This window comes from Gadus morhua, unplaced genomic scaffold, assembly GCF_902167405.1.
Source record: "Gadus morhua unplaced genomic scaffold, gadMor3.0, whole genome shotgun sequence".
In the NCBI taxonomy this organism is placed as follows: Eukaryota; Metazoa; Chordata; class Actinopteri; order Gadiformes; family Gadidae; genus Gadus; species Gadus morhua.
This window is the reverse complement of record NW_021964091.1, coordinates 1-19,423: the sequence shown is the minus strand read 5'-3', so window position 1 is coordinate 19,423 and position 19,423 is coordinate 1. Positions and strand designations below refer to the sequence as shown.

The window sequence follows — 19,423 nt, the reverse complement described above, 5'->3', positions numbered from 1 at the left end:
AAGTGAATAGTGAGGTCTTTACCCATAATGAAATCCCTGAGCAGATGTTCTTTACAGATTGACTATTATCAGAGGACCATGCACACCAGCATCCCTGTGTTTAAAGATTACAATCAGAGAGTTTGATTGGCGATTGATTCACATCGTGCAGAAGGATCACAAGAGCCTTCACGCTTGAGGAAAACAAAGGAAATGTCAGCACATAGAATCATAGAAATACAATGTGAAGCATACACAATGGATGGGTTTAATAGTAAATCATAAAAACACAAGAAGATTGCACTGAAACCACGAAATAAAATAAAATAGATAAAACAGGTAAAAAGCTCTACTCAAGAAGAGTACCCCCCCCCCCGCCATCCATTGGTTTGTCCTTCCCCTCCTATTTGTCACCGCTGGCCGACTTCATTGCAGCTCTAATCAGTTTGGCCCCCTCTTCAAATTTGCTGACGGCTTCACCAGTGACTTTGTTCTGTCATGGGGATAAAATACACACAGATCAGAAACACGATTGAGATGAACATCTAGGAGTGTGGAAAGCCAGTTTTCTATTTCTTTATTAACTCATGAAAAAATGTTGCAGCGCCACACATTTTTGCCTGTTACTGAACATTGTACTTCATAAATGCTGAACCGAAAAAGTTGTCCACCACACTTTGATGCATGTATGCCATATTGTTACTGTTAATAATTGATGAAACGTACATTGATATATTTATCCCTCTCTTTTTCCAGTTTGAGGAACTCCTCAACGGACAGTGCCTCCACCTCCTTCTTAAGGTTGATGAAGGGACATTTCGAGGAATGGGATCTGTGCTCAGCTCTGGGGAGGAGAACCAAAGACAGATAAACACCGGCATTCAGACTGGAAAGCTAAATGCTTAAGAGAAGTGAATGCATTGAACTTGAAAGGTTCAAATGGAAGCAAGACAGAATTCTCCTTGAATAATCAGAAAAAATTATCCCGATTCTGAAATAGCACGGCAGACAAGCAGCGAATTAAAACAACCCATTTTCTTGTCCAACTATTGAGTGTTGCATTGGATTAAATCAGATGCTATTTCGTAGGAAGACATCAATCAAATTAGTGCTTTTCCAGGAAATCACAACAACAAACTACAGGACAGCCGAAGTACTTACGCAGGGTCATCCTCTGGTTCCCAGCCCTCCAACTCCTTCAGACAGAAGAAACATTTGGCGACGTCGGGGCAGTTGTCTGAAGGAGTGTGGAGGAATCCGGCTTCGGCCATCTGCATGAAACAACACCGTTCAATTAACACACAACAGCAGAACGGAAGATGAAGTCAGTCCACACCACACCGTATGTGTTACTGTTAGCCTAGCATGACCTAGAGCAGTCATAGTAATGCTTTTGGTGCTGTGGCTTCACGGTAACTAATGCTTGCCGGGACTTTGATAGCCGTGGAGTGTATGATAACACTTGTGAATCTTTTTCAAAAGGTTTGATTGCTGTAACGCTATTGTTTTTCACGATCGTTATCATTAAACGTTGAACACTGGCCGTTGACATTGGATAGGCTCCACCTGTAATTGAGTTTCAAAACTGTATTTTTTTACAGATGGACTGTCATTACTTGGTAATGTGAAATGATAGAACCAACTATCATCGTGTGTGTTGTATCATCTCTGAGTTGTGACGGTGGTCCGAGGCCACCGATCTCCTTGACCTCGTTAGCAAATGGTAATGCGTTAGTTTAATGTTGCTCACCTTTTCTGGGGTGCAAGCGCAACCTTCTTCGAATGGCCAACCCATGAATGTTTTCAGCCTGTTTTCTAAAAAGTACATTTTGTATTCCTCTTGGTCCATCATGATTAAAAAGCACACGGGTAAAGCAAAAGGTAAATGAAGAAGAAATGGTGCTTTGAAAATTTGGCGGATGTAAATGGAGCACTTTAATTGGTAGATGCGGCACACAAACTTCCGTGTATATTCTTGATGGGTATTGTAGTTCTAATTCTTATTGGTCCATATTCACACGCGCGGAATATTACATCCTGTGTCAACAACCGGTTTCGAAATTTCATCCAAAATGTACAGCACTGAATTGCATAATACTGCATGTACTACAATTGAATATATAGAGCTCAGCAAACTTTAAAGCTTGTTTAATGCGTCCTTGTGAGTTCCTTGTCTACTTATGGAGGGAAGGTGCGCTGTGGAGACATGGGCACAGTTCGGAAATGTCCCATCTACGGCCAAAGTTACTGGTGGGACGCTTGTCTTCATCTGCGATGGTAGCGATGAGGTCAACATTTTCCATATCGAGGAGAAAAGGATTAAGGCAAGTGGATTTAACATCCTGACTATGATATATGTTGTTATATTTTGTCGCACTTTATTATAAAACACTTCTAAGTAAAGTGTTGTTTTTTTCCCTTTATAGACCACTCTCCAATTTCCGGGACCCATATGCTACCTGGTTCAGAGTGAAGACAAGCATTTGATATATGCAGCATGTGAAAGTGCAGTTTACTGTGTCAACATTCCCATTCTTAAATCGAGGTAGGCCATCGCTTCAAAGTTGCCAGTAATCTAATACCAATTCCCAAGCAAGACCTTTGGTCGCCTCACTTTTCTGTTTTTCCTCAGCAGAATTCCCCCCGGATCAGCTCCTGCTCCCAGTCTGTCAATCTCCTCTGATTGGCTTGCAGTCAGAGAGGAACGCGTGTGTTCTCTGCTCCTGGTCGGTTCCATTCTTCTGACCCTGACTCAGAAAGGTGGGCTCTGGCAGTTCACTCTGTACAAAGTGCCTGCCTCTGTGGAGTCGTCAGCCAGCGGCCACGAAAAGCTTGGGGTGCTAGAGCTTCCTGGGGTGTCACCTGGGCTGTATGAAGACGGAGACCAGAGGAGAACACCGGCCCGGAAGCCTATGTTGAACTGTGTCCACTCCAGTGACGCTGTTCCCACCTCCTCCTCCTCATCACCCTCATCTTCATCCCACACTCTTCCAGGAGATGGCCACTTTCTCCTCGAGCCACTCCTCTTCAAGATGATTTTCGGGGTGGACGCCGCTCTCGCAAAGTCGCCCATAATCCTTTGCGGCCTGCCCGATGGCCGCCTATGCTTCTTCCCGCTGCGAGGCCTTCCGTCTCGTGTCAGAGTTCTGCACAGCCTCGAGCAGCCGATTGTCTTCATCGGATCGACCGTTGCCACGGGAACGGACCCTCCTCTCCCTCAGAGTCTGGTTGCGGTCGGCGGCCTTGGGAGGGTGGTGCTGATCCATACCGGTGGGACGGCCCCCGCGGGAACGACCGCGGCGATGGCGTCGGGGGCGGCAGGGCACAAACCGCTGGCGTTCACAGAGGGCTGTGTCCCCGGGCCTGTGGTGTGCGGCTGTGTGGAAGGGCGACGGCTGTACTACAGCACCCACTCAGACGTCCTGGTTCTAGATCTATCCGGTGGTCCTGAGCAGCAGGGAGCCACGGCCCAGAGGGGAGGGGAGGACGTGGGAGACGGGCTTCCTAGTCCAGTCAGCCTGAATGTGTGTGGAGTCGTGGCGCTGGGCAGAGCCACGCAAACTGCTGCTGCTGCAGGTACGTGGGTTGACAGCCAAGCTTCACTTTAAGCACAAGTTTCTCTCGCTCTCTCTCACCCACTCACTCATTCACTCACTCACTTGCTCGCTTACTGAGACTCACTCTCTTACACTTGGACATGCGCACACAGAATCCAAGAATTTTCTGTGACATTTGGCTCAGGATGGGAAAGTGGCCGGTTGGTTCATATGTAGTATGGTGGAATTGAGAGAGCTGTGAATTGACAGCTACATGGGGCCGTCGTCCAATTATAACGGCAACGATCAGTTAATGAGACATGGTGGAGGCTTAGAAGGAGACTTATCCTCTCAAGTGTGTCTTTGCACTTACTCATTGGAATGGCCTATTTTTACGATCAAAAGGCTTTAAGTTGAATTGTCTCTTTGCAGGTGCTGTGCAGTTCCTGGCCCTGTCAGCAAGAGGGAGGCTGCAGAGCATCACCGTACCTAAAGCAGCAGCAGCAGCAGCAGCAGCAGCAGCAGCAGCAGCAGCAGCAGCAGGAGGAGAAGAAGCACAAGGCAGAGAGCTACCCAGTCTCCCCTCTTCGCAGGTGGGCCAGAGGATTAAGGACCTCCTGTCTGCCATCGGAGATGTGTGTGAGAGGTAGGTTGTGCTCATCTCTCCACCTGACTTAATGGCCCTTGCATTATGACTCAAATCCCTGTTGTTTCAAATTAAGATTTTTTTTTGTATGGAACCAAATGGAATTTTAGTCATTGACAAAAGAAGTTTCCAATAGCTTTGTGTACACAAAAATATTGAATTCGGGTAGTTTAAGAATCCCATTATGGTGTCCCAATAAATATAATCGTCTATATGCCATTGTGTTGTTAATGATCTCTTGAAAAGCTCTGTTACTTCATGTATAATCCTGTTAATGTTATAATAATGAGTGCTTGTGGCCAATGGGCCATCTTCATTGAGCTGATGGTACTTTGGCTTTGCCATTTTTCTCTTAGAGCCACAGTGTTAAAAGCGAGCATCCATTCCAAGACAGAGGTCCTGAGGCAGCTCAATCAGGTGCTTCACATCAGTGGCCTGCTGCTATCCGACCACAACAAAGAAAACCATCTCCCTGTGCAGATGCGACCGATCCGATGTCATACACTCTCTCAGTGGAGCCGGGTCCTGCAGAGAGACACTTTAAACCTCACCTGCGTTCTCCAAAACACGAGCCCTTATGTGTTGGAGCAGGGCTGGACGTTCTGTGTCACCCTTCACCCCCTCTCCCATCTGCTCGGTGAGGCTGGAGAAGGGTCTTCTAGAACATTGTCATTCCCCATCCTAGATCTCCGGCCAGGGGGAGAGTTTGAAGTGTCGTTGCCCTTGGCAACAGCCGGCGACACGTCTTTCCCCGTGACTGTCCGCTGCTCGCTGGTGTTCATGTTGGCCCGTCTCCTGGCGGAGGAGAAGCCCGCCGCTCTGCGGGCCGGCGGACGTCCCGACCCCAGCCTCCCAGGGCTGGGCGGCGGCTGCTTCAGTCTACCCGTGGACACTCTGACCGTGGATTGGTTGGACGCTCTCCGTGTGTGCAAACAGGGAGACGGGAATAAAGATGGCGGCTTCCCGCCCACGGAGGGGGCGTCCGTGGACCCCCTGCAAGCGTTTCTGGACGTCCGCGAGGTCGTGGGTCGCGGCAGGAGCGGGGACACGGGGGCCGCCCTAAGGTCCAAGGCCGGGGGGGGGCACTCGGCCTGCGTCAGGGTGTCCCAGCAGTCACTGAGCGCCGCGCTGGAGTGGGCAGCCGCTGGTGCAGCCCCGAGGGGGTCAGAGGTCGCTCCGAGCCTCTCCTCCGCTGTGCTGGACTGGCTGCTGCCGTCCTCTGGACCCGGGGGAGGGGGGACGTCGACGCGGGCGGGAGACGACGCGGTGGTCAGCGCTCGGTGTCCGGGCGGGCGTCCGGTCAGATTGACCGCTAAGGAGGTGTGTGTGTGTGTGTGTGTGTGTGTGTGTGTGTGTGTGTGTGTGTGTGTGTGTGTGTGTGTGTGTGTGTGTGTGTGTGTGTGTGTGTGTGTGTGTGTGTGTGTGTGTGTTACCTCAGAATCCCGTTTGGACACTTTAATATTAACCTTTGTCATTTAGCAGAGAGTCTTATCCAAAGCCCCTTACAGTGATTTATCTTTGGGAACCTGTCACCTTTCGGCTAGGATTATAACAGCCAAGTCCATGGGGAGCAATGGGTGGAAAAGTCTCTTATTAGGTATAATGTACTGTAAAATAATAATGTTAATATAATACTAAAACACTGTGCGAGAGGGCGAGCCTGCCTGTGGGGACCTGGGGAGTATACCGATGTTGTAATTAAGACCCAGTGCTTTAGTGAGGCGAGGCGACTGAAGGAAGCTTTATAGGCAGTCGGTTGCTAGTAAAGGAGAAGCCGTGTGGATTAGTCTTAACACTCTCCCACTGCATTCATGATCCCTGACGGACTGCATTTGAGCAGGTCAGCTCACTGAAGCAACGGCTTGGATTATTCCATTGTACTATGTACATGTTGTTGAGATCGTCCTTAGTACCTTAGTGTATTCCATTGAGCTGGAAGCCCATGACTAACCCTAACCCTATACCTACATAATATACCTACGTAATATCCATGTCAATGTTTACCCCTGTTTCAGTCCTCTTTTTCTCGTGTAAAGTCAATAGCTTCATCCCACACTGAAGGGTAAAACCGTCAACTCTCAATCCATATTGAGAACCGTGTGAAAAGGATTAGAATAATTGCCACTTACTTTTTTTGTCAGTCGAAGATTAAATTGATCACGGCTGCGTCGAGGCTTCTCTCTGCATGAAGGTGAAACAAGGTGCGTGTAATCCATCACGTTCCGACAGTGGTAGTGAAGCCCCACCCCCTGGGGTTCGTGCGTCTGCCCTGGGTTCTCCAGGTCACTGTCGGGGAGCAGGGTGTCGAGACGGGTGGTGGAGGTCTAAAGACGGTGGAGATCTGGGTGGAGAGCCCCTCCATGGCCGCTGTGGGTGGACTACACCACGCTGTGCTGGGCCGTGTGCAGGTCAATGCCCACTCATGTGTAGAATAATTGTGCACACTTAAGACGTTCACACTCAGACGGTCACACTTGTGCGTACACACTCGTAGGTACATACTTGGACGCTCACACTCGGACGTTGAACCTTGTGTGTACACATTTCTGAGGTCACACTCGTGCATGCACACTAGTAAGTTCACACTCGTGCGCACACACTCGTACGTTTACACACGTGCACAGAAGTGATGAGAAAAGCTCCTTTCTCCGGCATGGATATCTGATTAATATGCTTGCAAGTTATGTAATGGTTAACACATTATAATACACAAGGGACGTCTCGAATGACTTACCTGGTTAAATCAAGACTCTCGAATCTGGAATGCATTCAAAACCCAAATAGCACAGCTGATTCTACACAGTAGTATCCCAGAATGTTCCCTCAATGCTTTCCTCTGCTTCTCTCTGACCTGATAGACCCTGCTGCAGAGGGCTCCTGAGAACCGGGCTTCTGCCGGGGGGATTCAGTCTGCGGTTCTTCGACAGGCCATTCAGAAGGCTGAGGTAGGACCTTCAACATGGGTGATGGTTCTAATCTGTTAAACTGGTGTCGCCATCGCTGGTCATTAGAACATGGCCCCAACAACATCCCCTTGATTTCCTGTTCCTCTACCCACTACCTGTCGCAGGCTGTGCTGCAGCGTATCCAAGAGTCCCGGGTGCCAGAGGGTTCTGGTGGTGACTTTACAAGAGAGAAGATGAACCAGTCTCTCCTTAGCATCTACCGCGAGCTCAGAGACAACCCGCTCCTCATTGTCTGACTGTATAAGCACAAAAGCTCTGCGACACTGGACCTGACTCTGTCGCCTCCCTGTGTTCTTATCGGTGTATAGAAACCTTTACATATTGATGGAGGAGGAAAGTACATTTCATCATTTATATTTTCACAAAATGAACTGTCTATGAAATACATTTTTTTTGTATTTCATGTTTTTTATGTAGGTCTCAAGCGTTCTAAAACACAACGGAATCTAAAATATGATTTCAATACCATTTATAGCATTTAACAATAAAAGATTGAATATCAACACTTAAAAATTGTTTCTGCACTACCGTTCCAAAAGAAAATAAAACACTAAATGACAAGAATAGATCCAGAAAACGTATGCAGCAGGCGTGAAGGTGAGCCCTGTTCTGCATATCTATATGAATCTGTCACTATGGCTACAGTCCAAGACATGAACCATAACCCAGCTCGGAGGGGAGTATGTCCTGGAAATGCACACACTCCTGCTGACAGGGGTGTCCTCTGTCAGCGCTGCCACACCAATGACACGAAACAGGCTGATATGTGACCTGAAACACAGCGGAATGGAGCTGACCTTTCAAAAGCAATCCACTTCCTCAGTCAATCGGTGGAACCGCAATCATTTGCTTTTGTCTGCTTCCACTGTTTCATGCACTAACCCACTAAGGCTTGCAGGGGGTTTCAGAGATCCTCTATAAAGGACTTATTTTCCATGTCGATTGATTATTATTCATGCAAAAGGATGGAGTTATCAGAGGGGCACACACACATACTGAGTTTTCCCTCATGAGAGATAGTGAGATACAGTAGCTAAGTGAATTCGGGCTTATTGTGTCGGGTCAATCAGTAAGAATTATTGACCAATGTCAATATTACAACATTTCAGGAATGAATATGTAGAAATATTGCGTTAGCAACTCCAGAGTGCACACTTTCAACACCACCTCTCTTCATTTAGGTCCATGTTGGAGTAAAGTCAATTCCCCAACTAATGAACCCATATAGGGAGAGTGTTCTAGTCCCAGACGAAACGTTCTGAGGTCAATCCCCGATGCCCGCAGTCAACTTGTAAGCATCCCTAGAGAAACGCCTCACCCTGCTCGTGGATGTCCTGTATCTAAAACACTTCAGTGGAAGAAGAGTCTGCTAAATGACTAAATAGTCAAGAGAGTTCTCTGTAATGGGATTCCACACTTTAATGCTAACCCCCCCCCCCCCCCTAAACAACACCATACATGTATGTAGATGATTTATTACGTGGACACTTGGATGGATCAGGATTTTTATCATCGGTGGGGCGTAAGCTCAGGACCTTTTCAAATGACCCTTTTAAACACTGCTCTGCCTTTTAGACTCCAAAGACCGGAGCTGCACCCAAGGGTGAACAAGAGACCTCAGGCGGCCGGCCTATCCTACAGGTCCAGATTAACTCGAGGCTGTTGGGAGTGTTATTATTCCTTAAAGGGGGCAGGAGCGCGTAGATGGTTCACCTGGCCCCTTGCAGAACCAGAAGGAGCAGCGTTGGTGGCGGGGGGGGGGTGTTGGGGGCAGGGGTCCGGGATCAGTACTCCCACAGGGCCGAGCTGTTGGCGCTGAGTCCGTCGCCCTTGAGGGTGCCCCCTTGGTCCCCGCGGAGGTATCTGCCGTTCTTGCCGCGGACGGCGATGCGCCCGTGCTCCGGGAACTCCAGGGTGAAGTCCTCCGGGGTCTCTCCGTCGGAGCACACCAGCCCGGCGCTGTTCACGTACCAGAACCGCCCGGTCACGCCTGGAGGGGAAGGGCGGGGGGCAACGTAAAGGGAGTTGATGTGTGACCCACTGGGCGGTCGACAGTGGCTCCAATCATAAGGGTGCCGACTGTGTATATGTGTAACTGTGTTTAGTTAGTGTGTCTGTGTGTGTGTATGCTTGTGTGCCCATGCCTGTGTCTGTGTGTGTACCTTTGATGTGGTACGCTCCGTCGTTGAAGCTTAAGGTGAAGATGTCGTAGACAGATCGACTGGCGTCCAGCGTGTTGGAAGACTTGTGGTGGCAGATGTAGCCGTTCTCTCCTTTGAGGATCAGCATTGGTCGATTGATCAACTTCAGATTGAACTGCTCGTCTTCGCCTGGTCACATGAGGGCAGCAAAGGAACAGAGCGAGGAGATAATGGTTAAGGTCCACAGAGTGCAAAAAACATTAAAGAGATCAGTTCGATAAATAGGGGCTTACCAATAGAGTCGCTAACGGCTAGCAGCTGGCCATTCTTCTTGGTACAGACGTATTTACCGTTGTTGGCTCGTAGCGCCATTCTGTTACCCAGCCACTCCAGTGTGAACATGGTGTCGGCTGATCTTTATTTTAGAGGGTGACAAATATTGAAACAGGAACATAAAAGTATAAAATGAAGCAGAATTGAATATTCTTCATACAGGTTGAAATAATACATAACTGGAGCTTCTTTTATTGTTTTAAAATTTTGTAAGACAGCCTACTATCGCCGACCACCCGGAGAGACTCAATAGGCCTACGATCTGTCCGTGTGTATTTATTATTCAACATATGTGCATTGGGTTTATCCCTTGTAAACGAAGGCACATCATGTATTTATTATCCTCTCTCTCTCTCTCTCTCTCTCTCTCTCTCTCTCTCTCTCTCTCTCTCTCTCTCTCTCTCTCTCTCTCTCTCTCTCTCTCTCTCTGCTAGTTAGTGACTCTGTGAACGATCCCCCACCCACTTGTCTGGAGTTCCCTGCTGCGTCTCTTACATGTCGGTGGCAGTGGTCTGTATGCCTCCGTGGGCCACCAGGGCCCAGTAGTTCCCCTGACTGGTCCGGAAGATGCACTTCTTCGTCTCCCTGTCGATCTCCATCTGGAACGTCTCCATGTCCGTCTCGTCTTCCTGATTGGCAGACAGGCTGACTCCTGGGAATAGAAGAAAGAATCAGCATTTAACAAGCAAGGTAGTTGGAAGTCCTCAAAATGCAGCCCTCACGTAACCTGCTTACCCGGCGCTCAAATGGTGGGGGAGATACTTTTTGAATTGAACGCAGTTTGACCCAAGTGGTACATTTGATTTACTGCATTGTAAACAAAGTGAAAATATAGCCTATGACTCGTTGACCTCCGCTGCTCTTCATTGTGTTTCACCGCGGCTGTAGTGGGCCGACGGTGGACCCCACCTACTTAGCGGGGGAACGCAGCAACACAACTCCCAATCAGCGTTGTATTGTTATGTTTAGCTTCAGCCCAGCGTGGGGTAGCGTGTAATCACGCGTGTGATCCTCGAATGTTGGGAGCCCTTAAAAGTGGCTCAGACCGGTCATAACTCCTAGACCTGGCCTAGACTCACTGATTGCTGAATGAAGTGTATGGGGGAGAGAGGGGGTGACACAGCAAGAGGCTCTGCATACCGCTGACCCCCCCCCCCCCCCCCTTAATCACAAACACCATCACTTATTATTCCATCTGGGTCTCATCTACCTCCCTGGCTGCAACTCAAAAGCTCACCAGTGTGTTTGCTTCAGCTGTACATTGTTAGAATTAATCCCATCCAGGATACTGTGTTTATTAATACAAACATGCTCTTTGTATAAACATTGTAAATCTAGGTCCACAGGAGAAAGCTCACACAGGTGCACGCAAACGTGTATGTATCTTGTGAGCATTGCAGACCATATTTGCAGAGCTTAGCCAAACGAAAGCCTGATACACAAAGCATTGCCGACTGAAGCGTATTCACAGCAATACCGTAATGGCATGGGTCCACATTCTCTAACAATAATGATCACCGTTAATGGGTTTCGTTGTTTTTTTATGAATGACACTGCTTAATTAACACCCAGGCACAAAATAGGCACCTTTTGACTGGCAAAACAATTAGTGAACATAGCTTAGAATCCAATTAGTTTCACATGGAACTCTCACTTGGCTGAGAGCTTGTCATTATCAACCCAAGAATTTGAATGCATGCACGGACACACACACACCACACACACACACACACACACACACACACACACACACACACACACACACACACACACACACACACACACACACACACACACACACACACACACACACACACACACACACAGGGATAATGCCCTGGTTGAATGCTGCTGAAGGGGTCGGTTGCGTGGCAGCCAGGTGGTAGAATCTATTATTAGGGCTGTGAAAGACATGGCAAATCTGTTCTAATAGTTACTTCTCTTCTTCTCCCTAGATCTTAACGTTATGATAATACATATGTTGGCCCAGGCAGACTCATGACGTTCCCAGATATCCCTGGACAGATTGCAGTAGAGTAAAACCCAGATTTAAATGCATCCCAGAATCTCTTAAGAGTCCCCTCCCCGCCACAACCCCCTTTTCTTTCATAATCCTTTAATAACCTGTTATCCTCCGTCTCCTGCTGCTCTGCTCATCTGGCCTCTTCCTCTTCTCGTTCCCTCTTCTATATCCATCTCCCCTCTTGTTCACCTCCCTGCCCTGTTGACTTCAAACCTTCCTGCCCTGGCCCCACCCCCTTCATCCCTGTGATCAATCCAATCATAATTGGACTACGATCCCCACAATCCCTCCCTTGCAGCCTGCTCGATGAAGGCGTAAACAGGGAACAACAGAGAGCATTGCGTGGTCTGGGTTTAGTAGGTTGAACTGATAATCACCAATGCCGCTGAACCTAAATCAACTGAAGACTATTAAAATCGACTTTTCTTTAAAAAGCAACAAATGTACGACTATATAAACGGATAAACCAACGCTTTATGCAGCCCTCTATTTGTACCAGTTTGTTCTCGTGTGCCCAGGGTGGTCCTGGCTTGTCACCAAGAGGTTGGTCACTTACTTGTCTTTCACTGACGAATCACAGTCTGTGGACAAGTCCATTCATGTGATGTGTATTCACTATAAGCCCTGTAAGGACACAGTTGCCTGAGTGCTCACACTCGCAAGCACGCACACATTGGATAAACAGTTCTTTTGAGTCCACACTGCTGATTAAACTATCTGTTTGAATGGAACCACTCCCTCTTCTTCCCCGTCCTCTGTGCTTTCTATGCGCTATCCAAAGAACCATTGTCCCCCATCATCTCTTTCTCTCTCACTCTCTCACTCTCACTCCCTCTCCTCCCTCCCTTTCATCTCTCTATTTCTCAATCTCTCTCTCATCCCAACTCAATGTCATGCTCTGTTTATCAATTTAACATGTCCATTTCACACTAATCCAACTGAGGGAGACGAGTACGGGGGCGGTTTGGGGGATTGGGGGTGGCTCAGCTGGTCTCTCGCCACACCTATCTGACAGACCGAAAGACAAAAGAAGAGCGATGGCGGTGTGGGGGTGATGGTGGTGATGGTCTGGGGGGGGGGGGGCGTGAGGAAGATGGAGATGGAGGGATGAGAAAGGGCATGAAATGGAGAACGTGGGAAGAGATTGGATAGGATGGAACCCAAGCCATGAATCCGGAGATATCAGTCACAGCACCGGGGACTAATTTATCTGAGAGACCATCTCTGACCCCCCACCTCCTCCTCCTCCTCCCCCCTGCTCCTGCCCCTGGTCAGGCATACCAAGCAGGCTCCCCGGCCACCGTGGAGACACACACACAGCAGAGTGCAGTACATGTAGATGATGTGGAGCTCTGTATCGCGGTGGCAGAGCTCTCTGCATTGCTTATGTTCCTCACACAACATGATGAGGATCATAAGAATACCAAATTATATTTAGAATACCACATTTTTGGGGGTTGTTGACATGCAAAAAACTAACACACACACACACACACACACACACACACACACACACACACACACACACACACACACACACACACACACACACACACACACATGCGCACATGCATATGATTTACAAGTGCAACATTTTGGACCAGTCGCAAGTTCAAGTTCCACTTTTGGGTGTTGTCCTGGAACTGAAGCAGGCCTGACTAATCAATCAGCGGTAGATGGCTCTGACATCCATTATTAATGGTAACGTGATGCGCACCAACCCCACTATCGCCTATTTTCTCCTTTCTTTCAGCCTTCCCATCTTTCACTATTGCATTTTCCTTTCCTGTCTAACCCTCTATTCATCTTTCTCTCTTGTCTGTTGCTAGTCCTGGGGCTTTGAAGAGGTATGTGTGTGTGTTAGTGTGTGTCTGTGTGTGTGTGTGTGTCCAAGTGCTTTCTAAGTATGACACCATTGTGTGTGTGTGTGTGCGTGTGTGCGCACAAGGGCGTATTCAAGCTTTTTCAACTTTGTACTACATGCTATGTATTTAGTACGTATGCCTGTGTGTGTACGTGTGTACTCTCCCTCCCCCCCCCATCTCCTTTTTCGAGGGATCACAGGCAGGTGATGAGAGAAACAACGGCAAGGCCATCTCAATTGCACCCACACATACACACACAAACACAAATACACACACGCACACACACACACACATACACACACAAACACAAATACACACACACACACACACACACACACACACACACACACACACACACACACACACACACACACACACACACACACACACGGTGAGGGACATACAGAGCAGAAACAAGAGCAGAACCATGAAAATCGTGTGTGTGTGTGTGTGTGCGTGTGTGTGTGTGTGTGTGTGTGTGCGCCTTTGTCCATATAAGCTCCCACACACACAATGCAATGCAACAAAGAATTGTCATTGTTCAACCACTTGTTAATGCTAACATTCTTACCATGTTTGCACTTAAAATAGTCAGCATGACACCTGGGCTCCCCTGGGACCCGCGGCTTAACCGGTTGATTTATGTGCGAACGCACAGGGTGACAATAGGTGTACTGGGCTGTCTACCTGTCTCCCCCCCACCACCAGCTGCCCCTATTGTCCCTATGTCCTCTGAGACTCCCTCTGCACTGTTATCATGGTGTCCATTCTACTGTGTATGTCTCTCTCTCTCTCTCTCTCTCTCTCTCTCTCTCTCTCTCTCTCTCTCTCTCTCTCTCTCTCTCTCTCTCTCTCTATGTCCCCCTCTGCATTGCTACCCCTCTGTCCTTGGGATTCATATTTTTGACTTCTCTTCTCCTCCCTCAATCATTTGTTTTCTGGGTTCACCTCACTTCCTGTTTCCTGTCGCCTGGCCCCTCCCCTCCCCGCTCGGCTTGGGATCCTTGTTCTTTCATACTTTCCTGTTTCCTCGTTTGCCTCATGCCCAACTTGCAATGTCTGTGCTCCTAGCCACGCTGGAGTAGAAATCCCATCCCTGTGCATCCCTTTAGGCTTCTGTCTTTTTACCTGTTGGGGTTTTACACCGAAAAGAAGGAGAGTCTGGGAGTGACCACAGAATTGCCTTGAATATTAAAGCCGTTTGAGATGTGTGGCTGTGAGGACTACAGTAAGGCGAGCCTGACTCTGTCTCTGGAGCATCCATTATGTAGCATTTCTTTCCCCGAGTTTCACAAATGTCATGTAAAATATTTCTTCACATCTCCAACCCCACCTCCCATAGTGCGACCTCCTCCACCTTGTGGGATTCGTGTACAACCTGAGCCTACATGTGCTCTCTGCGCTCTCAGGACCCCCAACGCTGAGAGAGACATTGTGAGCGGGTCGCACAGCTCCCAGAAAACTTTTTGAATCGTGTCCGTTGCATTTTGACAGCGTTGGGGGTTGCATCCATGGGAGTCCAAAAAGGAAGGCCACATTCTCCTTCATGTCCATGCCTGTCTGTCAGGGAGAGAACGCTGACCGGTGCGGTACCATTGCCTAACCAGGGGGCCCGCGAGGGGCAGAGGATTTGGCCCAGGTAAAGAATCAGCTAGGGTTTCCAGACCTTCTATGAACAGGGCCCGACTCCATCAATAATTCAATGTGCTCACCTCAGCTCAATGCTGGCAAACCAGTGGGACCGTGTATGTGGACAACTGTGTCAGGGAAAGAGAAAGCTTTTGTTTGCACAGGACAAGTGTATGTAGAGAGAGAGGGGGGGGGGGGGGGGGGGGGGGGGGGGGGGGGGGGGGAGAGGGAGAGAGAAATGGGAATATTTTTTGCATGTGTGTGCATGCCTGTATGGGATACTGCCCTCATTCTTTCTCAGTAGCGTCTTGCATCTCGGTACATTTGCGTCAGTACATTTACATCAGAGAGTCCGAGTGCAAAAACCGCCACAGACAATAGCGACGACCCGAGGCCGCTTACGTGTATCTTTGCTTTTCTAAATGAATTCATAAATCTTGGCCATCGCCCTGCCGTTAATGCTAATGAGGTCCCCGTAGCAGAACTCACGACGGCGCTCTGGGAATCCATGTGTGTTACAGTGTGCGTCACAACCATTATCCCCCCGCCCTGTTGCCTTACAGATCTCCTAACCAATCAGTTCGCTGTGTGTGTGCGTATTTGAGAGTGAGTGTGTTTGTGTGTGTAAGTGTGCGTGTCTGTGTGTCTATGTGTGTGTGCGTGTCTGTGTGTCTGTGTGTGCGTCTGATTGTGTGTGTGTGTGTGTGTGTGTGTGTGTGTGTGTGTATGTGTGTGTACGTTTCGTTAGTCATTTGGTTATTGCCTCCAGCCCCTCACTGCTCTCCACGAACAATGACGAAGCAGCGATACAGTTACAGCATTCAGTGCTGGCCGGGGTAACTCTAGCCCACAGACAAGCATCTGCCGCCCGCCGACCGGTGTCACGGTGGTGCATGGCCCGCTGGTGACAAACGCTATTGGTCTCGAACCCAAACCACTTTCCAATCCTCCAGGCCTTTCACCCTTTGGGCAGAGACAGGAAAGGACCTCTGGGCGAGATGCCTAGGGTAGGCCCCATACGCCGCTGTAAGGAATAATCCAAATGGACCGTGTTTGCCTGTTTTGTTTACTGAAAATTCGAGCCGTGTTTTATCGTGTTTGTGCGGGCCGGAATGAGAGGGGGGGTAATCCATCAGCCCAGCCGTGGGGCCGACCGGCCTGCATGCTGATCAGGTACAAGCTGATCAGGTGAAACCCACCCCAGCAATAGACAAAGGAAACCGGCTGTATCAGAGGTCACAAGAATGTGGAGTTAGGTGATATTTGCCTCGGATTTAAACATCATGATGGTTAAGTCTCTTAGTGTGACAGGACAATTTGTCACAGCACAGGCTTACCTGGGCTGAAGCCCAGGGCCTACGATCAGGGCCTACGACGATCAGGCCCATCATGAGCTGCAGTAAATGTTTTATTGTTTTTAATTTTTCAGGCCCCTCGATTGGCGTAGGCCCAATGTGATTTTTTGTTTGGGGCTTACAAAGATCAGAGCCCCCCCCCCCCCCCCCCCCCCCCCCCCCCCCTCGACAGCGGCAAAATGAAGGAAAATAATTTTACGAAACCTCTCAGCCCCAGAGCCCAATGGCAGGTTAATGCAGGCCTATTGATTCCCCAATATCGGCACCCATCCTGGAACAAGTTGTCTAGCCCCTAATCTGAACATTTTTATCAAATAGGAATGTAACACAGAGCAGTACGCCTCTGCCTCAGTCGTGTGGATTGAGAGAATATTAACAATTAACAAACTTAACAAACTTTCCCTATCCACCCACCTATTTTGGATCAAACCCTTCATTTCACAACACTTTAGCAGCACAAACATTGTGTTAGTTTTCTCCACTTCACAAAGGACTGGCATACAGGTGAATCACTGTGTTAAAACAAATGTGCATTCTCCACACCTCTCCAATGTGACTGATCCCCAACCCGGGTATCCTGGAAAGATCTGAGAGGCCCATCATAGTGTGGATATGCAGATTAAGGCCCACGAACACCAAAGAACACATTATCCATAATTACCACCCCCATCAGCTGCCAATCACCGGAGAGTAGTCTACTCACCGCCGGCCTGTGAATATTCATCGCGTCAGTCCACTAATGTAGTTCCTGTACATGGAGAGGCTCGGTTTCCCGTGGGGTGTATCAGTGCACTGTATAATGGTAGGCCTGTAGTGGTAATTGTAGTAGTCGGTGAAGTTGTAGGTAGTGGTCACTCTACTCCCTTAGGTGTGTACGTGGGAGTTAAGTGTATGCTCGCGCTCACCTTATCATTAATCAAGTTCCACCGGAGCAGAGGTAGGTACTTTATGTGTACCACGCGTGGAACTTGAAATGCGTGATTCTCTGCAGGAAGTCACTCCATGTGTCAAGGAGTGTTAGGGAAATTAGTTTATGGTTGGATCTGTGCCTATTTCCTCACCTATAGCCAGTGCTTTTACATTTGTTGGGTGTTCGATCTCCAATGTCCTCAGACTCCCACTAGGCGTCCTTGAGCAAGGCACCTCAACCCCAACCTTGCTCCACTTTAAGTCGCTTTGGACAAAAGTGTCTTGCTTAACGACCAAAACAGTAAATCAGGGGGTTCACATCATTCAGGGTGTACCCGCCCCTGGCCACAACGCGCATGCGTACGTCGGCTTTTATCGGTCCGCACCCCTACCTTGCCTGATGGACACGTATCGCCGATTGGCCGCCATCAGCACCACCTGCGGGTGGCTCTCCTCCAGGTCAAACAGCTCGTCCTTCCCCGGCTTGGAGCACCGCCCGGACCTCAGGGTGCCGGTGGGGCCCATGGGCGACAGGTACTTCCCCTCGCAGTCCTTAAACGCCAGCTTGCCGCACTTCAGCTCCAGCGTGTACGCCGTGGCCTTGCCGCTCAGCGCCACCAGCTTCCCGTCGTTGCCCAGGAAGCGGCCGTCGCTGGTCTTGAGGCCGTAGCCGCCGTCCCGGTACACCATGATCAGCAGGGCCTCCACGCCCCACGGGATGTTGCGGTCCACCGCCACCTCGCCGTCCTCCGTCGCCAGGTGGGCGTAGCGCTTGCGGGCCACGGAGAGCAGGTTGACCTGCGGGTGGAGCGCCAGGTGGAGCGCCCACAGCTCGGCGTCCGTGATGGCCTGGGCGAAGCAGGACAGGTAGTCGCGGGAGCCGCCGAAGAAGCGCAGGTGCTGCTCCGACTGCAGTGCCCAGCGGCCGTCGGAGCGCGCCACGACCAGGAAGCGGCAGTCGGCGTTGCGCCCGTCGGCCTCGCAGGTCACGCGGCCAGTCCTGGTCCGAGGCCAGGTAGCGGCCCAGGTGGCTGCGCAGGTAGACCACCTGCCCGTCGTGGGACTCCTGCTCCAGGGTCCAGATCTGCTTCTTCTTCAGGCTGGGCGCCGAGGCGTTCACCTGGAGGGAACAGGGCGAGGGAGACATGGGCACACTGGGAACATGACTCCCCTTTGAGTGTTACGGCTCGGTGCTCGACACTGTTGTCCACGTGTGCTGCCCAATGCGGCTCTTCATGGGTACATGACACCGACAATACAAAGGGTAGGAGGGCTCTTTATCTATCCAACAGCCTCCTATAGTCAGTGGTCACCTGGATGTCCGGTGTGAGATGAAACGGCATATGCTTTTACCTTGAAGCCGAAGGCCTCTGCAGTCAGGTAGCGGCCCTCATAATTGATGAGGCCAAACTGCAGCTTTAAGGGCCGGTTCCCATTAACAGGCATGATGACCTGCAGTCCAGCAGCAAAGGACAGGAGGCGGGAGAGAGGTTAAATAATGGCAAAAAGTTGTCAGGCAGGAGGCGAGGCCCGAGAGAGTGATGAAATGAGAAAGGCAGAGGGACAGGAAATCAATTCATTAAGGTACAGTATATAAAGCACTCACCAGACCACAGACCACTACCCACTGCCGCCCTTTCCTACACCCTCCCACAACCTCTGACTCCGTTCTAAGACATTTTTCCAGCCTCCTAATTTACTTACTGTGGTTTTGTGGCTTCCTTCACAGCACGTTCCGGCGTTCTAATTCCAGTTTCCTGGTTTAGGAAGTCTCTCCCTCTTTTCCCTTTTTTTTCTCCACTGAAAATATATTTTTCAAATGCTGTCTCGCCCTTGCACTTTCTTGGACTCCCTGGACTGAATGCTAGTCCTTAACCACCTTGGCCCAACTTTTCTATCTCTCGGGGACGTTGTCGCTGGCTACTCCTGGTTGCCCCTGGTTGCCCCCAACTTCCCCCTACAACCCCTTCTAATCTGGATTAGAAGGGGTCCCAAAGATGAGGTCCCAAAGATCTGGAATGACATCACCGACGCTGTCCCC

At 49.6% G+C, this 19,423-nt stretch overlaps 3 protein-coding genes across 4 annotated transcripts; 1 reads left to right on the top strand and 2 right to left on the bottom strand.

Moving 5' to 3' along the window:
- Positions 1–224: 224 nt before the first annotated feature.
- On the bottom strand, positions 225–1,951 carry birc5a (baculoviral IAP repeat containing 5a). The gene is made up of 4 exons (XM_030350221.1): positions 1,730–1,951; positions 1,141–1,250; positions 706–823; positions 225–472 (listed from the first exon to the last, which is right to left on the bottom strand). Exons 1-4 carry the CDS (start codon positions 1,829–1,831, stop codon positions 383–385), a joined length of 420 nt encoding a protein of 139 aa, XP_030206081.1. The 5' UTR covers positions 1,832–1,951; the 3' UTR covers positions 225–382.
- A 57-nt stretch (positions 1,952–2,008) lies between these two features.
- faap100 (FA core complex associated protein 100) lies at positions 2,009–7,630 on the top strand. Of its 2 annotated transcripts, none has more exons than XM_030350217.1 (8): positions 2,009–2,303; positions 2,406–2,524; positions 2,615–3,555; positions 3,948–4,161; positions 4,518–5,481; positions 6,444–6,569; positions 7,020–7,106; positions 7,232–7,630. In XM_030350217.1, exons 1-8 carry the CDS (start codon positions 2,160–2,162, stop codon positions 7,361–7,363), a joined length of 2,727 nt encoding a protein of 908 aa, XP_030206077.1. In that variant the 5' UTR covers positions 2,009–2,159; the 3' UTR covers positions 7,364–7,630. The 2 variants fall into 2 exon arrangements, with proteins under 2 accessions (XP_030206077.1, XP_030206076.1); XM_030350216.1 differs by having other exon boundaries at positions 2,612–3,555.
- Positions 7,466–19,400, bottom strand: fscn2b (fascin actin-bundling protein 2b, retinal). Its single transcript, XM_030350218.1, is given in 7 exon segments — positions 7,466–9,117; positions 9,290–9,457; positions 9,562–9,683; positions 10,097–10,253; positions 17,775–18,378; positions 18,380–18,502; positions 18,736–19,400. Coding segments are annotated over 7 exon segments (1,473 nt in total). The 5' UTR covers positions 18,829–19,400; the 3' UTR covers positions 7,466–8,911.
- Positions 19,401–19,423: the final 23 nt, after the last annotated feature.

What these genes read in the sequence shown, in the direction of transcription:
- birc5a (XM_030350221.1), bottom strand. Translation starts at nt 1,831, where the DNA reads ATGATGGACCAAGAGGAATACAAAATGTACTTTTTAGAAAACAGGCTG. An exon ending in GAACCAGAGGATGACCCTGC is followed by an intron (nt 824 to 1,140) that starts GTAAGTACTTCG and finishes TCTCCTCCCCAG; the next exon opens with AGCTGAGCACAGATCCCATT. An exon ending in AGAGGGATAAATATATCAAT is followed by an intron (nt 473 to 705) that starts GTACGTTTCATC and finishes TCCCCATGACAG; the next exon opens with AACAAAGTCACTGGTGAAGC.
- faap100 (XM_030350216.1), top strand. Translation starts at nt 2,160, where the DNA reads ATGGAGGGAAGGTGCGCTGTGGAGACATGGGCACAGTTCGGAAATGTC. An exon ending in TCGAGGAGAAAAGGATTAAG is followed by an intron (nt 2,304 to 2,405) that starts GCAAGTGGATTT and finishes TTCCCTTTATAG; the next exon opens with ACCACTCTCCAATTTCCGGG. An exon ending in GCAAACTGCTGCTGCTGCAG is followed by an intron (nt 3,556 to 3,947) that starts GTACGTGGGTTG and finishes GTCTCTTTGCAG; the next exon opens with GTGCTGTGCAGTTCCTGGCC.